This window comes from Protopterus annectens, chromosome 3.part1 (genome assembly GCF_019279795.1).
Source record: "Protopterus annectens isolate FY-2018-M chromosome 3.part1, PAN1.0, whole genome shotgun sequence".
NCBI classification, from domain to species: Eukaryota; Metazoa; Chordata; order Ceratodontiformes; family Protopteridae; genus Protopterus; species Protopterus annectens.
Window position 1 is genome coordinate 1,398,250,965 of NC_056732.1, and position 24,274 is coordinate 1,398,275,238.

General features: G+C 39.3%; 1 protein-coding gene across 1 annotated transcript in view; it reads left to right on the forward strand.

The window, feature by feature from the left end:
- The window catches only part of LOC122797790, a 281,499-nt gene that overhangs the window by 117,643 nt on the left and 139,582 nt on the right, over nt 1-24,274 (forward strand). The window contains exon 2 of the mRNA XM_044066310.1: nt 13,837-14,154. Coding sequence (XP_043922245.1) covers nt 13,837-14,154 — 318 coding nt within the window. The remainder of the gene's footprint in view (nt 1-13,836; nt 14,155-24,274) is intronic.

Sequence of the window (24,274 nt, forward strand, 5' to 3'; positions counted from 1 at the left end):
TGTAATCCAATGTAACTACTGTCCGTTTATTTTAACTGTGGAGCTTTTCTCCCCAGGCCTCCACTGAAAATGGACCTATGTCCAGTCGGACACTCCCAGTCAACAAATATAAATAAATAAATACATAAATAAATAAATAAATAAATAAATAAATAAATAAATAAATATATTATGACAAACCCCTGTACCACAACAAGGTAAAGACTCACAGGTGCAGACACTGACTAGCATTTAGTGTCAATGTTACATTATGACAAGTCTCTGTACCACAGCAAGGTAGCGACTCACAGGTGCACACACTAACAGGCATTTAGTACCAGTGTTACATTATGAAACCCCTGGACCATAGCAAGGTTGCCACTCAGCTGCACACACACCAAATGGCATTTAGTGTCAATGTCACATTATGACAAACCCCTGTACCACAGTAAGGTAGCCGCTCACAGGTCCAGACACTGACTGCATACTCAACTGCCCAGATTTTCACAGAATATCCACATGTGACTCATGTTTGGTCTGTTCCTCAAAATTTGTTTTTTTCTGGATTTTTTGTGGCAAATCATTGATGACTAAATTCATTAAATGATAGGCATTTCAGTTTAACTTCATATCCTTTAGAACATGCATGGTAGCACCTTTTATTCTAGCAACTTTTTCAGTTTATAAGGGCAATTTTTGAAATTTGCCCATATCTTTGGGGATATAACCCCATTATCTGTGGCTTTGTCCAGATTTTGTGCCATGAGATTAAGAGCTATGACTGGCATTTAGTAGCAATGTTGTTACATTATGACAAGCCTCTGTACTGCATTAAGGTAGCCAGTCCAACAGAGGTACACAAAGACACCCACACTGACTCCCAAACAAATTCACCCATACTGACTCCCATACAAAGACACCCACAAGAGAAAGGCAGCAATACAGCAAGGTTGAACACAGACATCCACACAGACTCCCTTACATACGACAGATGCACACTAAGCACACAGGACAGACACCCACACATGATAAAGACAGCATTATAGCAAGACTGAACAGAGACAAGACAGACAGCTACACAGACTTTTGCACACAGTTCAGATACACACACATGAAAAAGACTGCACTACAGCAAACCTGAACATTAACACCCACACAGACACAAGACAGAGGCACCCATCCCTACAGTACAGAGACAAAACTAGGACAAATCTACTGCAAGACTGAACATAAACCCACACAAGATTAAGTCAGCAGTATCATAAAACAGAACTGAGACACCACTCCAAAACACAAGATGATAACAGCAATACAGCAACTTTGAAACAAGCAGCATTAGATAAACTGACATCACTTAAGGCAATTACTGACATGCAGAAGAGTCACACTGCAGATGGACACAACACAGCTATGAGACACATAGAAAAGACTACAGACACACAAAATATACAAGGGAAAGCCATGGGGATTACAGAGTCTAAGGCAGACTCAAACCCACACCAACCCAAGAGAAAGCCATGGGGATTACTGAGACTGAGGCAGACGACTCAAACCTAAACACAGAGTGCAATGGGGATTAGTGAGCCCAAGGAAGCAGACCCAAACCCAAAAAAACACACAAGAGCCATGGTGATTACTGAGCCTGAGGCAAACAGACTCAAACCCAAAGAAACATACAAGAGAGTGCCATGGGAATAACTGAACCTGAGGCAGACTCAAACCCAAGCACAATGAAGCAATGAGGATTAATGAGTAACACAGGTAGACTCAAACCCAGAGAGAAAAAAGGTGAAGACCAGCGTGTCATTCATCTTCAATGTGCATTTACCTCTTCAGCTTCTGACTGCTGCCACTTGTCTGTTCTTCCTGTGCTTCTGTCCTAGTGTCCTGACTAGTCCTGCTTCTCCCAACTGTCCTAGCCTCCCAATGAGTCCTGATGCTCCCCATGAGTTCTGCCATTCTTGATGAGTCCTGCCGCTCCTAGATGCCTTTGCCTAACATCCTGCTGGTTCCATCCTCATGGTCCTACCTGTTGGAGTAAGCAAAAAAAAAAAAAAGTGAATACACAGCATACAAGCCACACTCAGGTGCTACCTGAAATTTACTGCCTGACAGCATTATAAAAGATTACTGTAAAGGAAATATGAGCACATACCTAGAGTTTTACTGGGGTCTTACGAATTTTCTTCCAGACAAAGTCTTCAATGAGGCTGCTGTGTGATACACTTTAACTTTCGGAGCCTTGTGGTGTTGGAGCAATGTGTCTTCTGCAACATCACTCAAGGCTTTAATATTTGATAAAAATCCAAAGGACTTATCAGACTCTGACAGCTGCTCAAACCGATCAGTAAATGATTGGATTGCTGTGTCCAGCAGCACACTGAAGAACTCTACATGTAGCTTTACCACTGGATCCTGTACAGTCTCATCTTCTCCTTCATAGTCAAAGAACCACTTTACTTTCCTCTGCTTCTTTTTTTGAAATGTGGTGCCAACATCCAGTTCTTCTGCTGTCTTGGAGGCTTCACCCATGGCATGTTGAAATCCTGTCTCTCTGTAATTCTTTAGCATGCCTATAGTTGATGCCAGTACTTTGACACATGTCAAAATATCAATAGATGGACTCTGCAGAACTTTGCTTGCATGATTTACCTCTGTCAGCACATCATACCAAACCACTAAACATACAATGAACTGGTATGACAAGTTCTGAGCACAGTCCCCTTGCTTGTTGATATGTTGCAGCATCACTTGTATGTACTGCTTCACCTATCTCCTGTAATGCTTCAGTGACTCCCTTTAACTGAAATCTTACTGTCTTGACAGTGTATCTTGCATTCCCAGCGAATCTCCAACAGTGGTTTCACATTGACGTTTGTATGGCGTTTCAAGATTTGCCATTGGCTCGTTGATGCTGAAAAGAGTATGGAAATATTCTGCAGACATCCAAAGAATGACCCTGCCTGTAGTGATGAATGTGCTCCATCACTAACTATAAGATTTAAATGATGGCAGGCACACAGCTCATAAAAAGCCCCTGAATTCATCTGTTTTATTCGGGCCTGCATTCCAGCTCATTTACCCTTTATGTTGCTGCCATTGTCATATCCTTGTCCTCGACAGTTGTTAATGTCCAGCTGATGAATTTGTGGAGTCTGAAGAAGTGCATCTGTAGATCCTGCCCCAGTTGTATCATTCACAGGCATAAATCCCAGAAAATGTTCCTCAACTGTGGCTGCAGTCTGTGAAATATCCACATACTTCTGCAGTCATTTGTTCTTGATTGCAGATGTCTGGCATGCAGTCAAGAATCATGGAAAAGTACCTAGCATCCTTCACCTTCCCTACAATGGTCCTTAAAATAGCATTTGCAATCAACCTGATAATTTCATTCTGTATGTCCTTCCCAAGATAGTGATCCATTACCTCTTTATTCCTAATACGACACAAATGTTCAGGCATGACAGAATCAAACTGTGACAAAAGTTGCACTTGGCCTAAGAAATTGCCATCACCATAGGTGTCCAGGGCATCACTTGTACCACGGAATACCATGTTCCATTATGCCAAGTATTAGATAATAGCAATAATGCATTGTAACACACCACACTAGTGGAGTTATCTCCTTTTTAACCACTGCTTGTCTCTTATCATCCATAGTCTGCCTACTCTTTATTCTGTTGTTCAGTTCCTTCCACTTCAGCATGCATGCCATATGCTCTGGTGCTTAGTCATGGCTGTGTAAAGCTTTGGACATCTCTCTCCATGCTCTGTAACCACCTGACCTGAGAAGATGGTTAGAATATCCAAACAATTTGTATGCAAAGCCAAACAGTGTATCCTTTGAGACTGAATATATCAGCTAAGTGCGTTTTGCTCTCTCTCCATTAGGCAGCACATGGAATTAGTTCTCCAATGTAAATCTTCTTTTCTGTTCATTGACTGGGAACTGTGGCAACACCACTTGCACAGGTCCATGCTGAATGGCAGCTAGCCTAAACTCATCCCTTATCAAGTTTGGCCAAGTTCCTAGATCCTCAAAAGATATACCTGACATTCTCTGCAAGTCATATGCCACATCTGTCACTACGGAAGTATGGGCTCCTTCTGTATCAAAGTCTGGTGATCTAGGCAACACTTCTACAGTTGAATCTGTATTTGCTGACATGCTTTTGCCCACGGTAATGGCTGTAGGTTCACAGGAGGTAGCCTGTGGTGCAGCCACAAGATAGTGGTCATTTACTATCAGAAGGATGCTGGCCTCACAGTGGGCAGACTGCAATGCAAAGCCATTGTGTTGTCCTGAAGGCAGACTTTTTCCTGAATCTCCCCTCTCCGATGACCCACAGAAATATTTCATAATGGAACCCTGTCTCTTTGCATCCTCATTCCGCTGCTGCTGGAGCTTTCTTTTTGCTGCTCCTGACAAAGATGTATGCTTCATCTCTAACTGGGAATGGAAGCAAAGCAGAATTACTGCACATGCAGACATTGGGTCCTTTTGTCATACTGTTAGTAAAAAGCACTACACTTCAGGTACATGTTATGCAACGTTGTTTGACCTACCTGGACAGCATAATGACAAACGTTAGCATTCCGAACACATTCTAAGGATGGCATTGCACTGTAGGCAGAACTGAAGAGAAACAAGGACCAATAGGTTAAAAAATTGCAGTGCAGACATATAAACCAGAAAAAATGAATTAGGTTCCAAAGTCACGTCATTATGACTGCAGGCACAAAAGAATGAGCAACTTAATATGGAACGCTGTTCATAAACAAACTATACAGTATGCAGTATCATAATGTAGGCTGAAGAACTGCTGAGTAACAGTAACCAGTAGTGAAAAACTAACATACGCAATAGGTACAATTGAAGTCCATTACAAAATATATATTGCATAATGATTTGCATTGACATCAGTCAGTATTGCACCGCAGGCAGAAAGACTGAAGAATGACTAACAAGTAGGCACAGAAAAGTAATGAGAAAGGCCAAAGTTACAGTTTTATATTAAATACCTAACAATGGAGGTGAACCTCAGCTTTTTCTATACAATTCTTCCCCTTTCATCTCCCAAACATGTGAAGAGGCCCCAAATGATGTAAAATATTGATATTACAAGCTCTTCGGAACAGACTAAAGGCTGAAAGAACAAATGTCTAGGAGAGGCACACGTTTGAAGGGGAGCACACCTAACTATGAGGCAAGAGAAACGTTATTGTGCAAAAAAGACTACACCTGCCCACTAGCTCTCAATCTCTTGGCAGACTTGAACAAACCAAAATCATTGGTTGAACAAAGGAGTAAAATGATGAATTTGCTAGAAAACCTCATTTGTGAGGGATGTAGAAGTGCCACACATCGGGAGACACCCCCCCCCCCCTTAGCACAAGACCAGTGGAAAAAAGCATAAAACCAAGGAATGTACCATGCATTATGTGGAGGATATGAAACATGAAGTCCATTTTTGCTAGTAGCTTCAGCCCTCTGCATTGTGCTATGCAATCATTTTGTGAGAGAGAACAGACCAAACAACAAAAACATCTAGACATTGTGCACATTCTCACAGATCTCATCAACCCCCTAACCTCTCAACATAATTCAGGCAGCTAAAAAACTGCAGAAAAAGGCATAACATCAGGGATAGTTTAAAACAGTACTATAAACCTAGATAGCAGAACAGTGTTTGCATTAAGATATCAGTACATTATGTGGAATTCTCAACCCCCCAAAGTCTCTGCACAATAATTCTGGATGAAGTGAAAACAAAAAACAAAGGCCTAACATTAACAATGTGCTTATACAGTACATGGCCCACATTAAAAAAAATTCCAGGCAAACACTGAACACTGCAACATTCTCACAGCCGCAGACTACCCTCCCAACATTAGCCATTTTATACAATGTACAGGCCCCATCAACCTCCAAATAGCATAATTCAAACAGCCAAAAATAACTGCAGAACAAGCAGTAACATCAGGGATAGTTAACAGTACTATAAACCTAGATAGCAGAACAGTGTTTGCATTAGCATGTATTAAGATATCAGTACATTCCACGGAATTCTCACCTCCCCCCAAAGTCTCGGCACAATTCTAGATGAAGTGAAAACAAAGCCAAGGCGTAGCATTAACAATGTGCTTATACACTACATGACCCTCCATTAAAAAAAATCCAGGTAAACATTGAACACTGCAACATTCCCACAGGCCCTAACCACACTCACAAACTTTAAACACAATAAGTACGGACAACAACAAAAACTGAAGTCATAACATCAGTGAGTTGAACATTGCACTTATAGACAATAGCAGCATAAGAGGGTTTGCATTAGTATACATTCAAACATCTGTATCTTCTGCAACATGCTCACAGCTGCTAAGTACCCTCCCAACATTAGGCATTTTAAACAACATACAGGCTCCATCAACCTCCTAACCTCTCAGCATAATTCAAACAGCAAAAAAACTGCAAACATCAGGAATAGTTTAAAACAGTACTATAAACCTAGATAGCAAAACAGTGTTTGAAAAACTCAAAACCTACTGCAAATTCAGCGGATAATCTACCAGCAGAATTTCAAGAAATAGCAGCCAAAGCCAGTTCTTACCCTGAATACTTAAATAGATCCATTACTGAGCAGTATGTCCCAACCATCTGGAAAATATCACACATTATACCCTTGCATAAAGGTGGAAACTTGACAGAACTTACAAATTATAGGCCCATAGCAATTCTCTCCCCTCCTAGAAGGATGCATTTATTCTCAACTTCTGCAGTATGTCACAACTAATAATTTACTTGCCAAATCCCAACATGGCTTCAGGTCTCATGCTGCAACTGCCCTCCTCAGTTATACCAACCCCATCAATTTAGAAATTAAGGTAAAATAGGACCATCTGTCTTTCTCGATTTGTTAAAGGCCTTTGACACAGTCTCTCAACAAACTACTAATTACTCTCGCCAACCTTAATCTCATCTCCTAGTCCTCAACTGGCTCCAAAGCTACCTAAGAGGTCATAAACATCCAATAAAATGGCTCCAGGATCTATCCCCCTCTACTTCCAGGCACATTAGGAGTCTTACAAGGCTCTATCCTTGGTCCACTTCAGTTTAGTGTATTTATTATCAACCTCAATACCGCCACATCCCTAGCACCCACAATCCAATATGCTGATGCCTTTACACTTGTGTCGCATCTACCATGCAACAGGTCATGTCCCAATCCATGCAGAAATAAGCTAATCATCACCACTTAGCCCATACGCCTAAAATTATTTACTTAGACATCACCTCACAAGACTGCCCATGTATCCCTGCTCTAGCCAACTGCAATATCCTTCTCTGTCCCATTATTCATCACCCCTATGCCATCCTGTCTACCTTTTACATTTACAACATAGATACTACCAAAAAAAAATAACGAGCCAACCCTACCTCTTGCCTCCAATAGTTAACTCATACACTCTCCTCCTAACCAACTGGCAATCAAAATTAAATGCAAATTACAGCTCACATTCCCTTATATTGTCCCTCTTACAAACAGATAAACCGTACTTATTTTACATATTGCTAGCACTTGCATACTAAGATAATATTTTCTCCTCGGGCCTCCACTGAAAGTGGGTTCTATCCCAGTCAGACTATCCAGTAAACAAATATAAAATAAGTACAATAAAACTGGTGCAACCACAGCCCCTCAACCCCAAATCCTCTTAGCACAACACGACACTACACAAAAGTAAAATAAAATTAGTACAACCACAACCCCTCACCCCATCCTCTTAGCACAAGAACTCTACACAAAACCAAAATAAAACTGGTACAACCACAGCCCTCAACCTCTCCAAACCTCTTAGCACAAGAAATACGGACAAAAAAGTAATACAATCACCCCACCATAAAAAATAAAGTTTAAACTAAACCCCAAAACTTACCTTTTATGCTTTTTACAGAAGGCTGCTTCCAATACTCTGCTCCGTCTTCACGACTGTAGGCTCACCTGCTCAGCTTGCTTTCCTCAGACCACTGCAGTTCTTTTTAAATTGGCCTTAAAAGGACCGTTTTTCATACCTTTTGATAAATTGCCCTTAGAATGACAGTTGAAAAGGGTATTCTCCAACGACCACATCCACGACTGCTCCAAAGGCTTGAATCCACCATTGATTTGTTCTCTGATGTAGTCCGTCCTCACCCTGGTCCAAACCTGGCTTGATCTCCATGATCTGCTGCTAAGGAAAACTCCTCTGTTTAAAAACAAGAGACATGATCCTTATTACCCACACATGCCTTTTTAAAGGCAATTTATACAGGAAGTGCTCTGCAAGGACCAATCAGGTCCTTGCTTCATCACTTCCTAGCTAAAAAAGAAAAAAAAAACAAAATAAGAACTTAGTTCCCAGTCTGCTGCAGCCAATCAGATCCCTTGTTTCACTGAGAACCTAATTGAGTGCAGCTAAAAAATAAAAAAAAAAAAAAAAAAACCTGGAAAAACAGTTCCGATTTTCACGGTGACATTAGGGAACTGTACGGATCTCCATGAGGAGCCGAGCTGAGGAAGCAACAGTCAAAGCAACCCGTGGCTGCTGGATGGGGGGCTTCATTCACGGGGAGGTAATCGGGGGCTCACCTTGGCTGCAGGTTTCGTGGGTGCCTCATGCCAGCTATGGTCAAGTAAAAAAAAAAAAACGCTTAAAGCAGTGCTGATTCACATACTTCTGTATCTCAGAACACTGTAGTGCACAGTACCCAGGAGTAATACCCTAGTTCAGACAATAAGCTTCTAGAAAGCTATCACATAGTCGGACTGTTCAGTGGAACAATATGTCAAAGCTTTCAAACCTGCTAACTAGGCAAATAAAATAAAAGGCAAACATGCCATTTATTGATAAAAGAAAAAGCACAAACAGGAAGCTCCATCTTGCAGTATACAGATCAGTACATTTTCTCATTGTTTATTAGTTAGTGAATTATTCAGCGCACATTACTTCACATAAAGAAAGATTTGTTCCAGAAATCCGCATCCTTTTTTAATGGAAGCAAGGTATGAGCATAATGTAGTCTTAATCTTTGCAACTGGTTAAGCAACACTAACATTTATATGTACTGAAGCTTAAGTATATTCTATTCCACTTACCTTGTAGTTTCAGACATAAATTCATATGCCCTTGCAACATAATACTTATAGAGTCATAACAGAATAAACAGCAAGAATTTTAGACACTTATGTATGAATGACAAAATGCACTAGTTAAATCAGTTCTTTGATTGTGTGCGTTTGTTATATGTTTGAGTCAACGCATTACATTCTACATTTTTTCTTACAGAGTATCACTAATTGAAAAAGCTGACGTGAGACGTCCATGTTTTCAAAAATTAATTTTATAAAACCCAATATTACTGGACTGATTTCGGGTCAGCAGATATCTTGTTTGTTTATTTGAAGGTATTGTCTGAAATCCGGTATGAAGTAGGATTCTTGGATCAATACCAGAATAAGTTAGTAAAGAGAATAGCTCTGTGTAAGGGACTGCATTCAGTATAGCTTAGTTATGCATGCATGTATCAAGTTAGCAGGGTTCAGCAGACTTTGTATCTCATAATTGGAGGGTAAGTACAAACTCTTGTTCTGATGGCTTAGCAATGTTTTTGATTACATAATATTCTTATATGGGTAGCTTATGTGTCATCTGTTTGGATTTGTGCATTTATATTAGAAATATGCATTCCACCTAAACATTCATAAGAAAACAGTTAATATCATATATTTGTTATTAATAAAGTATTATAATTAAATAAATAATTTTCTTTGGCATCTCCTCTCAGTGAGTTCCCACTCCTATAAAGTTAAGAGTTATAACAATAAAGTATGAATATGCCTTGTAATGGAAACATTTACTTCACTGACTACTAGTGTTAGAAGGTGAGTACTGATAAATAGTTTTACACTGGATACTCTTGATAGCCTCTTGACAGTATTTTTTCTAAAATTTTATATAATTTAAAACAGAGCCAGATCAAGGTCAAATGGGCCCCCAGGCATGGTAATGGATCCAGCCCCCCATGCATAGCCCCCACAGCCATTCCAGTGTCCCATTACTTGGTTATATCTCCCCAGTTATGATAAACACTGTTCAAAACTATCAGTGTGCATACTGTTTTCTGCTTTACTTCTACAATGATTACAGCTATTTGGATTTAATTTAAAAGTTTTCTTTCAAATTTTATAGCACAAACACTGATGGATGTTTGCTAAACAAATCGATACAGTCTCACAATGAAAACAAACTTAGCATTAAAACTCCTCTGCCCTTGAAACTCACATTCACTGAAACAACATTGAAACCCGCATTCAAAGAAAATGCATCTGGCCAGTGGTGGATTAAACTTACCTTTGGGTTGTTTTCAAATCATAGGCCCCTTGCACACATTTTTAGGACCACACAATGATTCATCTTCCTGGTTTTATTAAATGATATCCCTTGTTTAATACAGCACCACTTGTTAGAGTATGTTTTAAATTTATAGTTTTGAACATTTTTCCAGTAAGCAATGAAACAAAACATATGAGCCAATAATGGCAAAACTGTTTAACCATAAAAGGCCACTCAAACTTTTGTCATTGCAATCCACCAGTATCAGTCAATATGCATAATCTCTGCAGAAGTTAGTCATCTGAATAATTCCACATTAAAGAGAGCTGTAAGTAATGAAGAGGTTGCTGCTAGCAAACAAGTTTATATTTCAATGTTTCATCTACATATTCAGCTCCTGCTGCCCTTGAAGAATAAATTGTCTATGTTGCATTAAGAAATGCTAAGCTGGTAATATTCTAATACAGAATGGACGACAAACTAAAAACAGGTTGGTAGTTAATAGGCATCTCATCCAAAGGAGGACATATTCAGGACTGCAGCAGCCCACCCCACCCCCACCTTAAAATACAACACAGTATTACTAATCCATCTACATGCTGTGGGATTAGAACCAGCAACCTTCTGAATCAAAAAACAAGCATGCTAACTGTTATACTACTAACACTGCTTTAAAGTTTTATACTACAATAGTGATACTATTTCCTAAACAAAACAGTTGCACATTTTAAACAGATGCATGAGAAGCACTAAACTTCTCTTCCCTTGAAGCTAAGAATTCATTGAAAATGCACTTGAAATTCAGTTCCTTGAAAATGTACCTGAAACTCATTTGCCTGTAAAATGAACCTTGGTAGTTGGGGCAGACGATTCAGGCTGTTGTTTTCTGTTACTATGATACAGGATTTGAGCCTAAGCAAATTACTAACCACCTGCTATCCCTAACTAGTGCATTTCAGTCTCATACACAGAGACCTCAGCCTTTTAGCTACATCTAAAGAAATCCCAATCCCTCCACACCACACGCTCCAGAGAACTCACCTTTATTACTACAATCAACAGAATATGCTGGAGGAACAGGTTCCTCACCCAGAGACTGCCCATGCTCTGGAATAGACTTCCCATACATGTCAAGCAGAGCAACTCGCTGTCCCTCTTCAAGAGAAATCTTGAGTGGATGGGTAATAGAAAGCTCACTCCAGGGATCACTCTAGTGGCTCTGCTTGATAGAGGCACTGGAAACTAATGTCAGGCGAAATGATGCCAGGGCGCTTCTATAGGCTACGCTTGTAAAGGCTCCAGGGCCTGTAGCCTAGTACACACCTATGAACCTATGAACTTACTGCAAGACATTTAGACAAAGCCTAACATAAATAGGGATGGATTATAAATATTGCTCTCATGAGCTTAAAAATTGCTTGAATAACAGCATTTGTATTAGTATGCATTTTTCCAAAGGATATGAAGTCAGAAACTCAAATGCCTGTTATTATTTAGTAACTTTAGTCCTTTTTATGAGGAACAGACCAAAAATATGAAACAAAAATCTGGACATTCTAGAAAAATATGGACAGTTCAGAGGTATGCTACCTGCCTACCTACTACACACACACACACACACACACACACACACACACACACACACACACAGACACACACACACACACACACATGCACATATGCACACACCCTACCTACCTCTTACACAAACACCTAGCTACCTCTCTCTTACACACACACACACCTCTCAATCAGTCAGGGACAAATCCAGAAATAATCAGGGGCACTTTTCATATATCATTATTATTATTAACTCGAGACATTGACAAAATAACAAAACATGAGTGAATATACATTTTCTAAAGTAAAAGAACTCTATAACTCTAATTATTGTCATTGTTTATTAAGTGTAATTCATCACCTTTTCTCCAAAAGTCACCGTGGGATTAAGAGGGATACAGCTAAAATTTCAGTCAAACTCAGGGATGTCCCTGAAAATCAGGGAGAGTTGAGCAGTACCCAATTCCCTCCCTCTTACACACGCAGACCTACCTACCTCCCCTCCCTCTTATACACACAAACACACACACCTATATCCCTCCCTCCATCCCTCTAAAACACACACACACACACACACACACACACACACACACACACACACCACCTCCCTCTTACACACGCGCGTGTGCGAGCACACACATACACACACACACACACACACACACACACACACACACACACACACACACACACACACACACACACACACCACACACACTTTTCAACCTCTTAGCACAAACAAATCTGAGCAAAGCCAAAAATAATATGGAGGCAAAGCCCCAAAAATAAGGACAAACTTTAAATATTGCTCTTACAAACTTACGAAGTTGCAAGAATAAAAGGTATTGTGTTATCGTGAATTTTCTTAAGGATATGAAGTCTGATTCTCAAATGTCTGTCATTATTTAGTGAATTCTGTCCTCACTGATTTGCCACAATAAACCCACAAAATCACAAATTTTATGAGGAACAGACTAAAAGTATGAGGCAAAAATCTCGACATTGCAAAAATTGGGACAGTTGAGAGACACCTCCCTCCATCTTCTACACACACACACACACACACACACACACACACACACACACACACACACACACACACACACACACACCACACACACTTTTCAACCTCTTAGCACAAACAAATCTGAGCAAAGCCAAAAATAATATGGAGGCAAAGCCCCAAAAATAAGGACAAACTTTAAATATTGCTCTCACAAACTTACGAAGTTGCAAGAATAAAAGGTATTGTGTTATCGTGAATTTTCTTAAGGATATGAAGTCTGATTCTCAAATGTCTGTCATTATTTAGTGAATTCTGTCCTCACTGATTTGCCACAATAAACCCACAAAATCACAAATTTTATGAGGAACAGACTAAAAGTATGAGGCAAAAATCTCGACATTGCAAAAATTGGGACAGTTGAGAGACACCTCCCTCCATCTTCTACACACACACACACACATACACACACACACACACACACACACACACACACACACACACACACACACACACACACACGCATATATATAGCTATATGTATAGTTTTAAAAGTAATAAAATATTTTTACAAAAAATGAATCACAAAACTTTCTCATATCTGATTAGATACCAAGAATTAAATATTTATTTGTTTTTTTGTTAAAAAATGAAATATTTAATTCCTAAGTGCTGGCATAAGTGGGTTGGCATAATGATTACTTTTTTGCCTCACCGATACAAGGTTCAGAGATTGATTCTAACCACTAGTAAGGGGAGAGGGTTTGGCATAATGGTTAAGGCCTTTACCTCTCAGATAACAAGGTACATGGTTTAATGCTCACCTCTGATCATTGACTAGGCTGGTAATAGTCTGTACATTGATAGCCAAGTATTTACCTATGAACCTGAAATAATTTATTTCTGTTTTGTCACAGGGGTCCCTGAGTTTGATCAGGCCAGTGCACCTGTCATCTATGCAGAAATTGGAAAAGAACTTCAGCTCACCTGCAATGTAGGTAACGCTCCTTGTGAGGACATCAGATTCTTCTGGTTTTGTCAAGGGAAGCAAATCAAGAGGGGAATATGTGTAACCAGTCCAATGATATCTCCAAAGACGGAAGGAACATTTCAAATAACTACAATGCTAAAGTTCACTGTAACAGAAAAATATCACTGCAACCAGTTTATCTGCCAGATACACCACCCAGATTTACAGACTCCAATTGAGAAGAGTTTCATCGTTAAGATTAAAGGTACTTTCTCCAGACTAACATTTTTTCTTTAGAGTATATAAATTTAGGCAGACACAAAATTTGCAAACACTGCATGAATAGTCTCTATATACATTTCATACATATTTGCACATATTGTGATGGCTTTTGTGGAGCTACAGTTTGTCTTTTTCCTTTACCTTGCTTTACTTATAACTTCATATGGTTTGATTGATTGTTTTGGTGATCAGGTTATTAGATTAATATAAATGGACAATTTTCAGCTAAAATATGAGCAAATGATAACAGATTAACAATAGTAATGAAAGTGGTTGCATATTATTAGACATAAAGCACAGGTCATATACATAAGTGACAATATAATGAATAAAGGAAAGAATATCTGGCACTATAGAAAGCAAGAGAAGGGTCATATCGGGTATAACATATATAGTTAAGCACTATATCAAACAGTAGGAACAAAGAACATATCAATTCAGGGGTAGTACATTTAGTAATATAAAAGGAGTGCTTGTTGAACTCATATTAAGTTCAATATTCTTGGTAAATAATACATAAATCAGATTACAGATGATGCAATAGTAAATGATAAGATGAAAATGGTCATCATAGTAAGCTACTTAAATGAGGACTGCAGCTAGTTAAACAAAGTATCATCCTTTTGGCATACTTGAATGTGATATAGGAAGTGTGAGTGTTAGCATATGTATAAGACTAGCTATAACCATATTATTTAGAAGATTATTTATTTATCTATTTATTGCATGTGTTTATTGAGATAGTCTGACTGGGCCAAAAGCTACTACTTTTCAGCAGAGTCCTAGGGAAGAAAAACTCCAGAAAAATTACATTACATAAAGAACACAGTAAAAAGAGGTATACAATTAATTGTCCAATATACTAAATTTAAACAGAGTATCATTAATTAATAGCAGCATCATGTAAAGAGATGTGAAACATATTTGGAAATGAACTTTTTAGAATGAGAGAAAGGGAGGAAATGGAAGATCAGTGTTAAGAGATGTGAGCAAAGTTCCTGTAATCACAACTGCACAAGTAAAAACCTGGCTCGTCAAAGCTAAGAACACAGCATCCATGGAACCTGACAACATCCCAGGCTTCATTCTACATGAACTACAGAATGAACTGGCACTCCACCTAAGTACCGTGTTCAATCATAGCCTCACCTCAGGCTTTGTGCCCATTGAATGGTGCACTGCGACAGTTATCCCACTCCACAAAGGGAGAGCCACGACAGACCCCAGGAACTACCGCCCCATTAGCCTGACGAGCCTGGTCTGCAAGGCCATAGAACGTATCATCATGGAACTCATAAACAAAGACATTGGTAATCTCCAAACTCTGGACACCACACAGTTCGGGTTTGTAAAAGGCAGATCAAGTCTCCTAAACCTGATAAACTTCTTTGAAGCAGTCACCAAAGGCATAGATGAGGGTAAGGTAGTTCATACAGCCTACCTATATCTTGCCAAGGCTTTCAACACCATCCCCCACTCTGGAATTATAGATAAACTCACTAAAGTAGGTATAAATCCCTATGTCACAAGATGGGTTACCAACTGGCTTACTGACATAACTCACACTGTGAAAGTAGCTGACTCCAAATCCGACTTCAGACCAGTGACAAGTGGAGTACCACAGGGTTCAGTCCTGAGTCCTCTCCTGTTTGGTATCTACTTCTCTGAAGTACAGGCAAACATAGAAGGTCTTTGGCTAACTAGGTTCACAGATGACTGCAAACTAGGAGCCATAATCGAAACTTCTAATGATGTAGACATCCTACAAAAAGGCCTCACTGAGACAGATGCCTTGTAGTCAAAACCATGGCCTCAAGCTCAATGCCAAAAAGTGCATTGTCATCCCCTTTGGTAAAAACTCTGTACCCATGAACTACCACATAGGAGGTAGTCTACTTAACACTGAAAGTGTGATAAGAGACCTTGGGACACAGGTGGACAGTAGTCTCTCCTTTGATAACCACATGGCCAGAGTAGTCAGGAAATCCTTCTGCTTGGCACACCTCATCACAAAAGGTTTCTCATCCAGAAAAAAAAGAGGTCATTGTTCCCCTCTACTCATCACTCATTAGACCCATTATAGAGTACAATGCTCCTTTTGGTAGTACCTCACAAGACATCTACAACAACTGGAAAGGCCGCAGAAATACCTCACAAAGAGGATTAATGGGCTCAAACAGATGCCCTACGCAGACCGTCTCAAAGAACTCCAGCTTTACTCCGTCACATATCGCCTACTCAGAGGCGATCTCTGCCTAACATACAAAGCTATGTCAAACCTGGAGATGTTGGACATGCTCCATTTAAAGAAATCCCAATCCCTCCAAGCTACATGCTCAAAGGACATAAACCTTGTCACCACAATAAGCAGAACATGCTGGAGGGATAGATTCCTGACCTAGAGACTTCCCATACTCTGGAACAGACTACCTATCTATGTCAAACAGAGCTCTTCATTAGCACTCTTCAAGAAATATCTTGATGATTGGATGGGAAATAGGAAGTTCACCCCGGGATCACTTCTGTGGCTCTGCTTGACAGACTGAAATTATGTCTTAATACTAGATGAGACAGAAGGGTCTATATTATGAAATCGAAAAGATTGGAGAGTGAATGGCTTAAAAATCAAAAATGCCATACCTTGAAGCCACTATATATATATATATATATATGTATATATATATATATATATATATATATATATATATATATATATATATATATATATTGTTAAATAAAAACAAAGATTACAACACAGGAGGCTCAGATGCAAAAGTTTACTAGTGTACACCAGGAGGTAAAAAACGTACAAGTACAGAATTTTGTCTGACATGATACAGGAAGTATACAATTCTTATAGTTTCTACTTTCTAGTGTGTGTCCACCTTTCTGACGTGGTTAGTCACAGGGCACCTACATCACTATGGTTCACAACATCCTATTCATAAAGATTGCTGATGTTACATATTCTAAAAAAGTTTTCCCTTGGGAATAATATAGCCTTGCAAAGCACCTGGTCAGTTATAATGTCTTTCTGTAAATGTTACTCCTTCAAGGTTTCAGGCCTGCTTGAATACAATAGCTGGTTCAGTCTTGCAATACACTTCTTTGTTCTTCTTGCAACATTCTTCCAACAGCTGCGTCTTATCTTGATAACATTTACAAGGCCAATTGTCCCAAAGGAAGGAGAAGAAGATTTTCAATGCTTTATACATTTAATTTCCTGACCCAGCAGATAATCATTAGTGAAAAACATAAGCTTGCTGAGCTGGCTACTGCCAGGGTCAGAGTTCAAATACACTGCAGTTCCAAAGCTTCAAGCAGTTACATGTAAAATCATTCTTATTGCCATATTAATAATAGAATAAAATGCATTATACACTATTTGCTTTTTAACTAGCACTTTATATATGCTCAAATACATATTTTTCTAACATTTTCCTCCCTTTTAATACTTTTTATTCTATTCTGAAATATAAACAATGTTATTTCATCCCCTAGCCTTCTCCTTTAAGGACTTTCAACTAGGTAAGTCATTTAGTTTTATACTTCGGAAATAATTTCATCTGAAATTAATTTTTCTAACTCAATGTCTTGGTACAAAGTTTCAGTTACAGATATATCAATAAAATCTTTGATTAATCTTTTCATGCAGGGGAATCTCACAACAGACACATGCTCCTAATAGGAGCAGACCCACACAAATAGCAATCAAGATGTTCATTAGGATAGAACCCCATCCACCAAACAGATTCTGGAAAAAGTTTGTCAGTGGATTTGGGCCTGGTTCAGTCATGGCCGATACCTGCTGTATTACCTCTAGGTGATCATTAATTTCATGTCGATTGTCTGGTATAAACGCACAGCATTCTTCTTTGATAAGCGCACACGTTCCACCTCTCACCGCTAGGGTGAAGTCAAGAGCCATTCGATTTTGTAGCACAACAGTTCTCATTGCATTCAGTTCATCAGTCACTAGTTCGAGAGCAGAAAAAGTTGCGTTACTCATTACTTTGAGAAGTTTCGACAGCTTTCTCAACTCCCAGATCGATTTGACTGCTCCATATGCTGGAAGTATTCCAGCCCAGGATATAACACTGTCACTCAAGTCCATATGAGCCAATTTTTCTCTATCCTTTACAGAATGATGGTCTTTCCAACCAGCTTTGATTTGTCCCACTGGATTTACAGATTTTCCGATTGGACCTTCAGGTTTCCGGGCTACATCTCTCACATTTCGTATCTTACCCAGAGGTAATTCTGCAGTATGTCTTATGGCCGGAACCAGATAACCCAAAAAACAACTGCCGGACCAATTCTCAGGTAGCCATTTGTATGCTTTTTTTCCCACAAACAAAATAACAATTTTCTACTTTAGTACTGATGCGGGTTAATTCTGCTTGAAACATTTTCTTGTCAATGATAGACAGTTGTTTATGTAAAACAGGATTTCTCTGCACTTCACTTAATGTTGCTTTCATTAAACTCAAATATGAATCATAATTCGTATTACAAACAGTGCCTCTATCTTTAACTTTAATGTAGCATTTATAAGATATGGTTATATTACAGTTACTCCAACCCACTTGAAGTGTATCATTCTTATAAAAACATACAATTCCCTTCTGTGTAATAGGCAAATACAATGCAATTTTGTCTTGTGATCTTACAGATCCTGTATCAAAAAGTAAATTCTCCCAAGTCTCATTTATCCCCAAGGGGATAGCGGACATTAACAGTCCTCCATATGCTGTTGGTATAGCAGTACAAACCCAGCAATTTGAAATGTTCATAGTCTCTACATATACATGCTTCATAGCTAGGTATGTGTTAAAGTTCGGATGCCAGTCTATAGACAGTTCATCATGTCTCTCCACTTTCACTTATGTGGTTATATGTAGGAAAAACCACAACAAAAGGAAGGTCATCACAATCATAGTCAATAAATGCATAGTCAACAAGATGATTAAACAACATCTTTGGGGTTGATCTGTATTTTTACTCGTTTTGCTCTTGGCCATCCTGCCTTTGTTGTGTATCAGTCACAAAATGTTAATCAAGTTGAAAATTCTTTACCGGTTTACAGTGCATCAGATGGACCCAGGACATCCTCTCAGCAACTTTGACTGCAGTAGGCATCGCCAACAGTACCTGGTACGGTCCTTCCCACTTTGGACTCGCCCAATTCTTCCTCTTCATAACCTTCAGCCACACCCAGGACCCTGGAGTCAGCACTGCTTCCAACGGTCTGGTCTGTCTTTTATCTGAAAAAGAGTTCAACTGCAAAACAGTTTTATTTGTTAACAGTTTTCTCATGTAGTTAGCTAATGAGCTGTCAGCCTCTAGTTCTGCAGGCATGAGAGCTTTCCACTGTGGCACATAATATGCCCTTCCAAATATCATTTCAAAGGGAGTCAAACCCTTTACATTTGGAACTGTTCTCATGTTCAGCAGTGCCAAAGGCAAACAGCAAATCCAGTTTTTCTGTGTCTCGCTCACTAGCTTCCTCAATTTACTTTTTAAAATTCCATTGTACCTTTCTACCAGTCCTGCAGACTGTGGGTGGTAAGCACAATGATTTTTTAAGGAGATTCCAAAGAATCTCCCAAGTTGGTGGATCGTCTGATTAACAAAATGTGTCCCATTGTCACTATAAATCCTTTCCGGTATGCCAAATCTAGGAATTATTTCTTTTACTAGGGCTTTTGCCACTGTTGCTGCATCCGGATTTTTAGTTGGAAAAGCTTCTACCCATCTAGAAAACATATCTATAATTACTAAACAGTATTTTTTCCCTTCACATTTACTCAATTCTATAAAATCCATACAAATAGTATGGAACGGATATGGTGGTGTAGGAAAACTTCCTTGCTTGGGTTTAAATGCCCCTTGTGCATGATGTTTGTTACAGATATGACATGCTGCACAAAATGTTTTTGTATAATTTATGAATCCGTATGTTTGGAATATTCGATTTACTAACTGTTTTGGAATATTCGATTTACTAACTGTACCATCCCCCCTGTTGAGACATGGCACTGCCCATGGCTCAACAAAGCTGCATATTTAAATAAATTAGACGGCAATATTGTTTTTTTCTCTTTGGAGACATACAGTCCATTTTTGAGGATTGCACCTCGTTTCTCCCATTTTTGTTTCCCTGCTTTTGTAGTTAGTGTCTGCATTGTTTTTAACATTTCTAGATCTAAAATCTCAGAGGGTTGTAATTCCTCGGTTAAAAGTAAAGTTTCTGAGTCTGAGACTGCTTGCTTTGCAGCTGCATCAGCTTTTGCATTCCCTTTTGAAATTCTATCCTGTTGTTTTGTATGAGCTAAACATTTACAAATAGGTACTTTAGTAGGTAACTGAATAGAATCTAATAGGTTCAAAATAAGTTGCGCATGATTAATCGGTTTACCATTAGATGTTATCATTCCCCTGTTTTTCCAAAGTTGTAACTTACTTTTGTTTACTTTATGTCCTTGTGCGGCTAAAAATTTCAATAACGCTATAGTATCCTCCCTGCATTGATGCTAGGTAGGGGCTGCTAGCGAGATGTCATCCACATAAAGCAGAATCTGACTACCTCCTGGTGGGGTAAACCCTGCCAGGTTGCTAGCCATTTCTTGTGCAAATATTGTTGGACTCTCACAATATCCCTGTGGTAGCCGAGTATAGGTATACCTTTTACCCTGAAATGTAAATGCAAACCAATATTGGCTATCAGGATGTATAGGTATTGAAAAGAAAGCATTGCTTATATCTACTACAGTGAAATATTTTTGTTGCGGCTTCAAATCATTCAACAAGGTGTGTGGGTCTGGCACCGTAGGTGCTATAGGTATCATTGCATTGTTTACAGCTTGTAAATCCTGTACCATCCGCCATTCCCCGTTTGCTTTTTTAACAGGAAACAGAGGGGTATTACATGGTGAATCAAGAGATTCTACCAGTACTCCTTCCTTGAGTAATGCTGCTATTATAGGCTTGATTCCTTGTTCTGCATCTTTCCTCAAGGGGTATTGTCTTTTTTGTGATCTAAATGCTGATTTTGGTGTAATAGTAACTGGTCCTGCTGTTCGAATAAGTCCTACATCTGACTTGCCTGCTGACCAAAGAATCTTTGGTATATCACACAAGGCTTTTTCTTCTTCTTCTAATAAGAATGCTAATCAGCTGTCCTCACTGGTTTGTAAGTGTACAGCTGGATGTGTCTGTGTTAGCCAATTCAATTTCTGTTTTTGTATTCCCTGCTCTGATAATTCTGAATCAGTTTGTTTTTCCCACCTTGTTACTTTTTCTCCTAAATCTGCCCATTTCACATTTTTGTTTTTCATTAAGCTGACATGCGGTAGTTGATTAGATTTGTACAGTGCTATGAATTCCTGAGGTAATGAACAGCTTACCACACTGTTTCCCTCAGTATCCCAATACAAGGTTTGTAATACTAATCTGTTTGCAGGATTTTTAAATAACTCTTGCTCATATTCTTTATCAGGTCCTGGTATGCTACAGTAATATAGAGTACAGTGTAACAAATGCTGTCGGTCAGTGTCAAGGGAGGGGGCCTTACTGATGGTTACGTTCATCAGTTCCTCGGTTACTGCCCCTGGACCAGTCGTAACTAAGTCCTGGCTGTACCAGTAAAAAGTCTCACCCTCCGGTCGCACCACGAAAGTATCCATTTGCCTTTGTGCCTCCATACCCTGCATAGTGGGAACTACCGCTATGCCAAATATCTACATAAGATCTCTTCCCAGTAGATTTACTGGACATTTTGCAGAAACTACGATTTTACTTTTCTGAGTCATACCTGAAACAGGGTCAGTTATTGCTATATCATGGGAGAGTGGCTTCCTGTATAGCTGTCCGTTTGCCGCCTTTACTAATATATAATCAGGTGATTCGGAGTCTTCTGGTAACTTGGAGGGGTGTATCAACGTCCGTGACGCTCCTGAGTCACACAGGAATTTTACTTCCCTCCCCTCCACCAGAAGTGTAACTTCCGGTTTCGTGTTTGCCAGATAGAGCTCCAAGCTCAGTAATGCCAAATCTAGAATTTCACTTTCTTCATCCTCCATATCTACTTGCACTTCCTCTGTTCCTTCTACTATATTTACATTTGTTCTTTGTTCGTTAGCTTTTCCAGATGATTTCTGACTTTCATCACTATCATATAGTCAGTCCTCATCATCCTTGCTTTCTGTAGTCACCTTTTTATTTAGCCTGCAATCCCTCGCTAAATGTCCTTTCTTTCCGCACTTAAAGCACTCACCTTTCTTTTTTCTCTCTTCAAAATCTTCTGACCGTTTGTCAGATTGTCTATTTCCCTGGGCATTTTTCTTACCCTTTTTACCTGACTGTACTACAAAGACCTCAGCTCCATCTTCAGCAGTGAAGACCTGTGTCTTCTTTTTCTTTTTACTATTAAAGTGTCTTTCAGCATGTCTAGCATATTCAAGTAAGGCTTGTAGCCTACTTGTTCGATGATCTATCATATGCTTCGTAATGAAGCTACTGATAGGTGCAATGCAACCTTTCAAAAACGCATTTTTCAGTTGCTGTTCATACGAGGTATCATGTGTCTGATTTTCAGGAATAGCCATACCACTATGGTTATTGAAACATTCCAATAATCTACCATAATACCCATCTACAGTTTCATTCTCTTGTTGTATGTATTGGTTAATGCAAGTCCAATCTGCTCTAGTTTTCCATTTTTCGGAAATTCGGTCTGTACGACCTTTTACTCTGTTGTCTAGTTCTCCGTCACTATGTGGGAGTGGTTTAAGCTCTGCATTACGAGGATTCCAGGTGCCACAAATCATGTGCCAGTCTGGACCCACAATTTGTCTAACTACCTTTTCTACTTCTTCCCCATTCAAGTGGTAACTTAGTCTCATACCTTGTAAATCTTGTAAAAACTTTGTGTAATTGACTTTTGGATGGGGGAGTCCCTCTGTAGCTTTCCGAATATCTTCCGGTGTCCATGGTCTGTACACTAGAAGAGTTGGGTCCTGCCCTTCCTGTCCTGCCTGAGGATTTGGTACCTCGATTAGTGGACAGATCTCTTCCTTACTCTCCTCTAGTGTGTTTCTCCCTACTTGATATAAGTCTGTGTCCCCAAATGTTTTACATGTCCGGGACCTAGTTTCAATAGGATCTCTAACAAATAGTTTTAGTGTTCTTGTGACATCAGGATAACGTGGAGGTGTGGAGGTGGACCAGCTTGTCCTCCTGCTTCATATCCTGAAAAAGGCATCGGAGGGGGCGGGGTAGGAGGAGCCGTCGCTATTACTATATTATTATCCTCTTTATCTAAAAATAACGTCTTAGCATTTTTAGTTTTTTGTTCCCTTCGGTTTACTTCCTCAATCCACCTGTGTGCCTGAGGAATGCCTAATCGTTGTTGGTTTTTTGCCTGACCATCTGCATCAGATTTAAGTTGTTTTAAGAGTTTAACTAATGAAATTTTATCCAATTTACCATCGAATCCGTATTTATTAACCCATTTTGTATAATACCTAATATTATCAGCCCGTTGTAATTGCATATATTTTGCGTCTTCAGTTAGGGCCAGATCTCGCGATGTTTTAGTGCACTGATTTCCCATATTAAAAAAAAAATGTTACGTAACCCTTTTCACCACGTGGTATTTCAGTTCCTTATACAGTTTATCTAGAATGACTGCCTACCTTATTCTGTTTCCCTGATCTCTGACAAAATATACAGTAATTTCCTTTTGTCCCTGATCTGTATAACATATCTTCTGACAATAGTATTTACTGCAACCTAGTCCCTGATCTAAAACAGAAAAAAGGCAAATATCTTCCTACCTGAGCCTCCTGAGTCGACCAGTTCGAGACCGCTCTTCGGCCGCAGATCAGAAAGTGGCCAGCCTCTCAAAATGACAGTTCAGTCGGAGGTCTTTTATATTTCAAGAAGAACCATTTCGGTAGCTTCTCCTGTGCAGTGTTCGACCACCGGTACAGTCTGATCTGTAGCTGTCCGAGGGTTTCCGATTCAAGAAGGACCAAACTGTTAAATAAAAATAAAGATTACAACACAGGAGGCTCAGATGCAAAAGTTTACTAGTGTACACC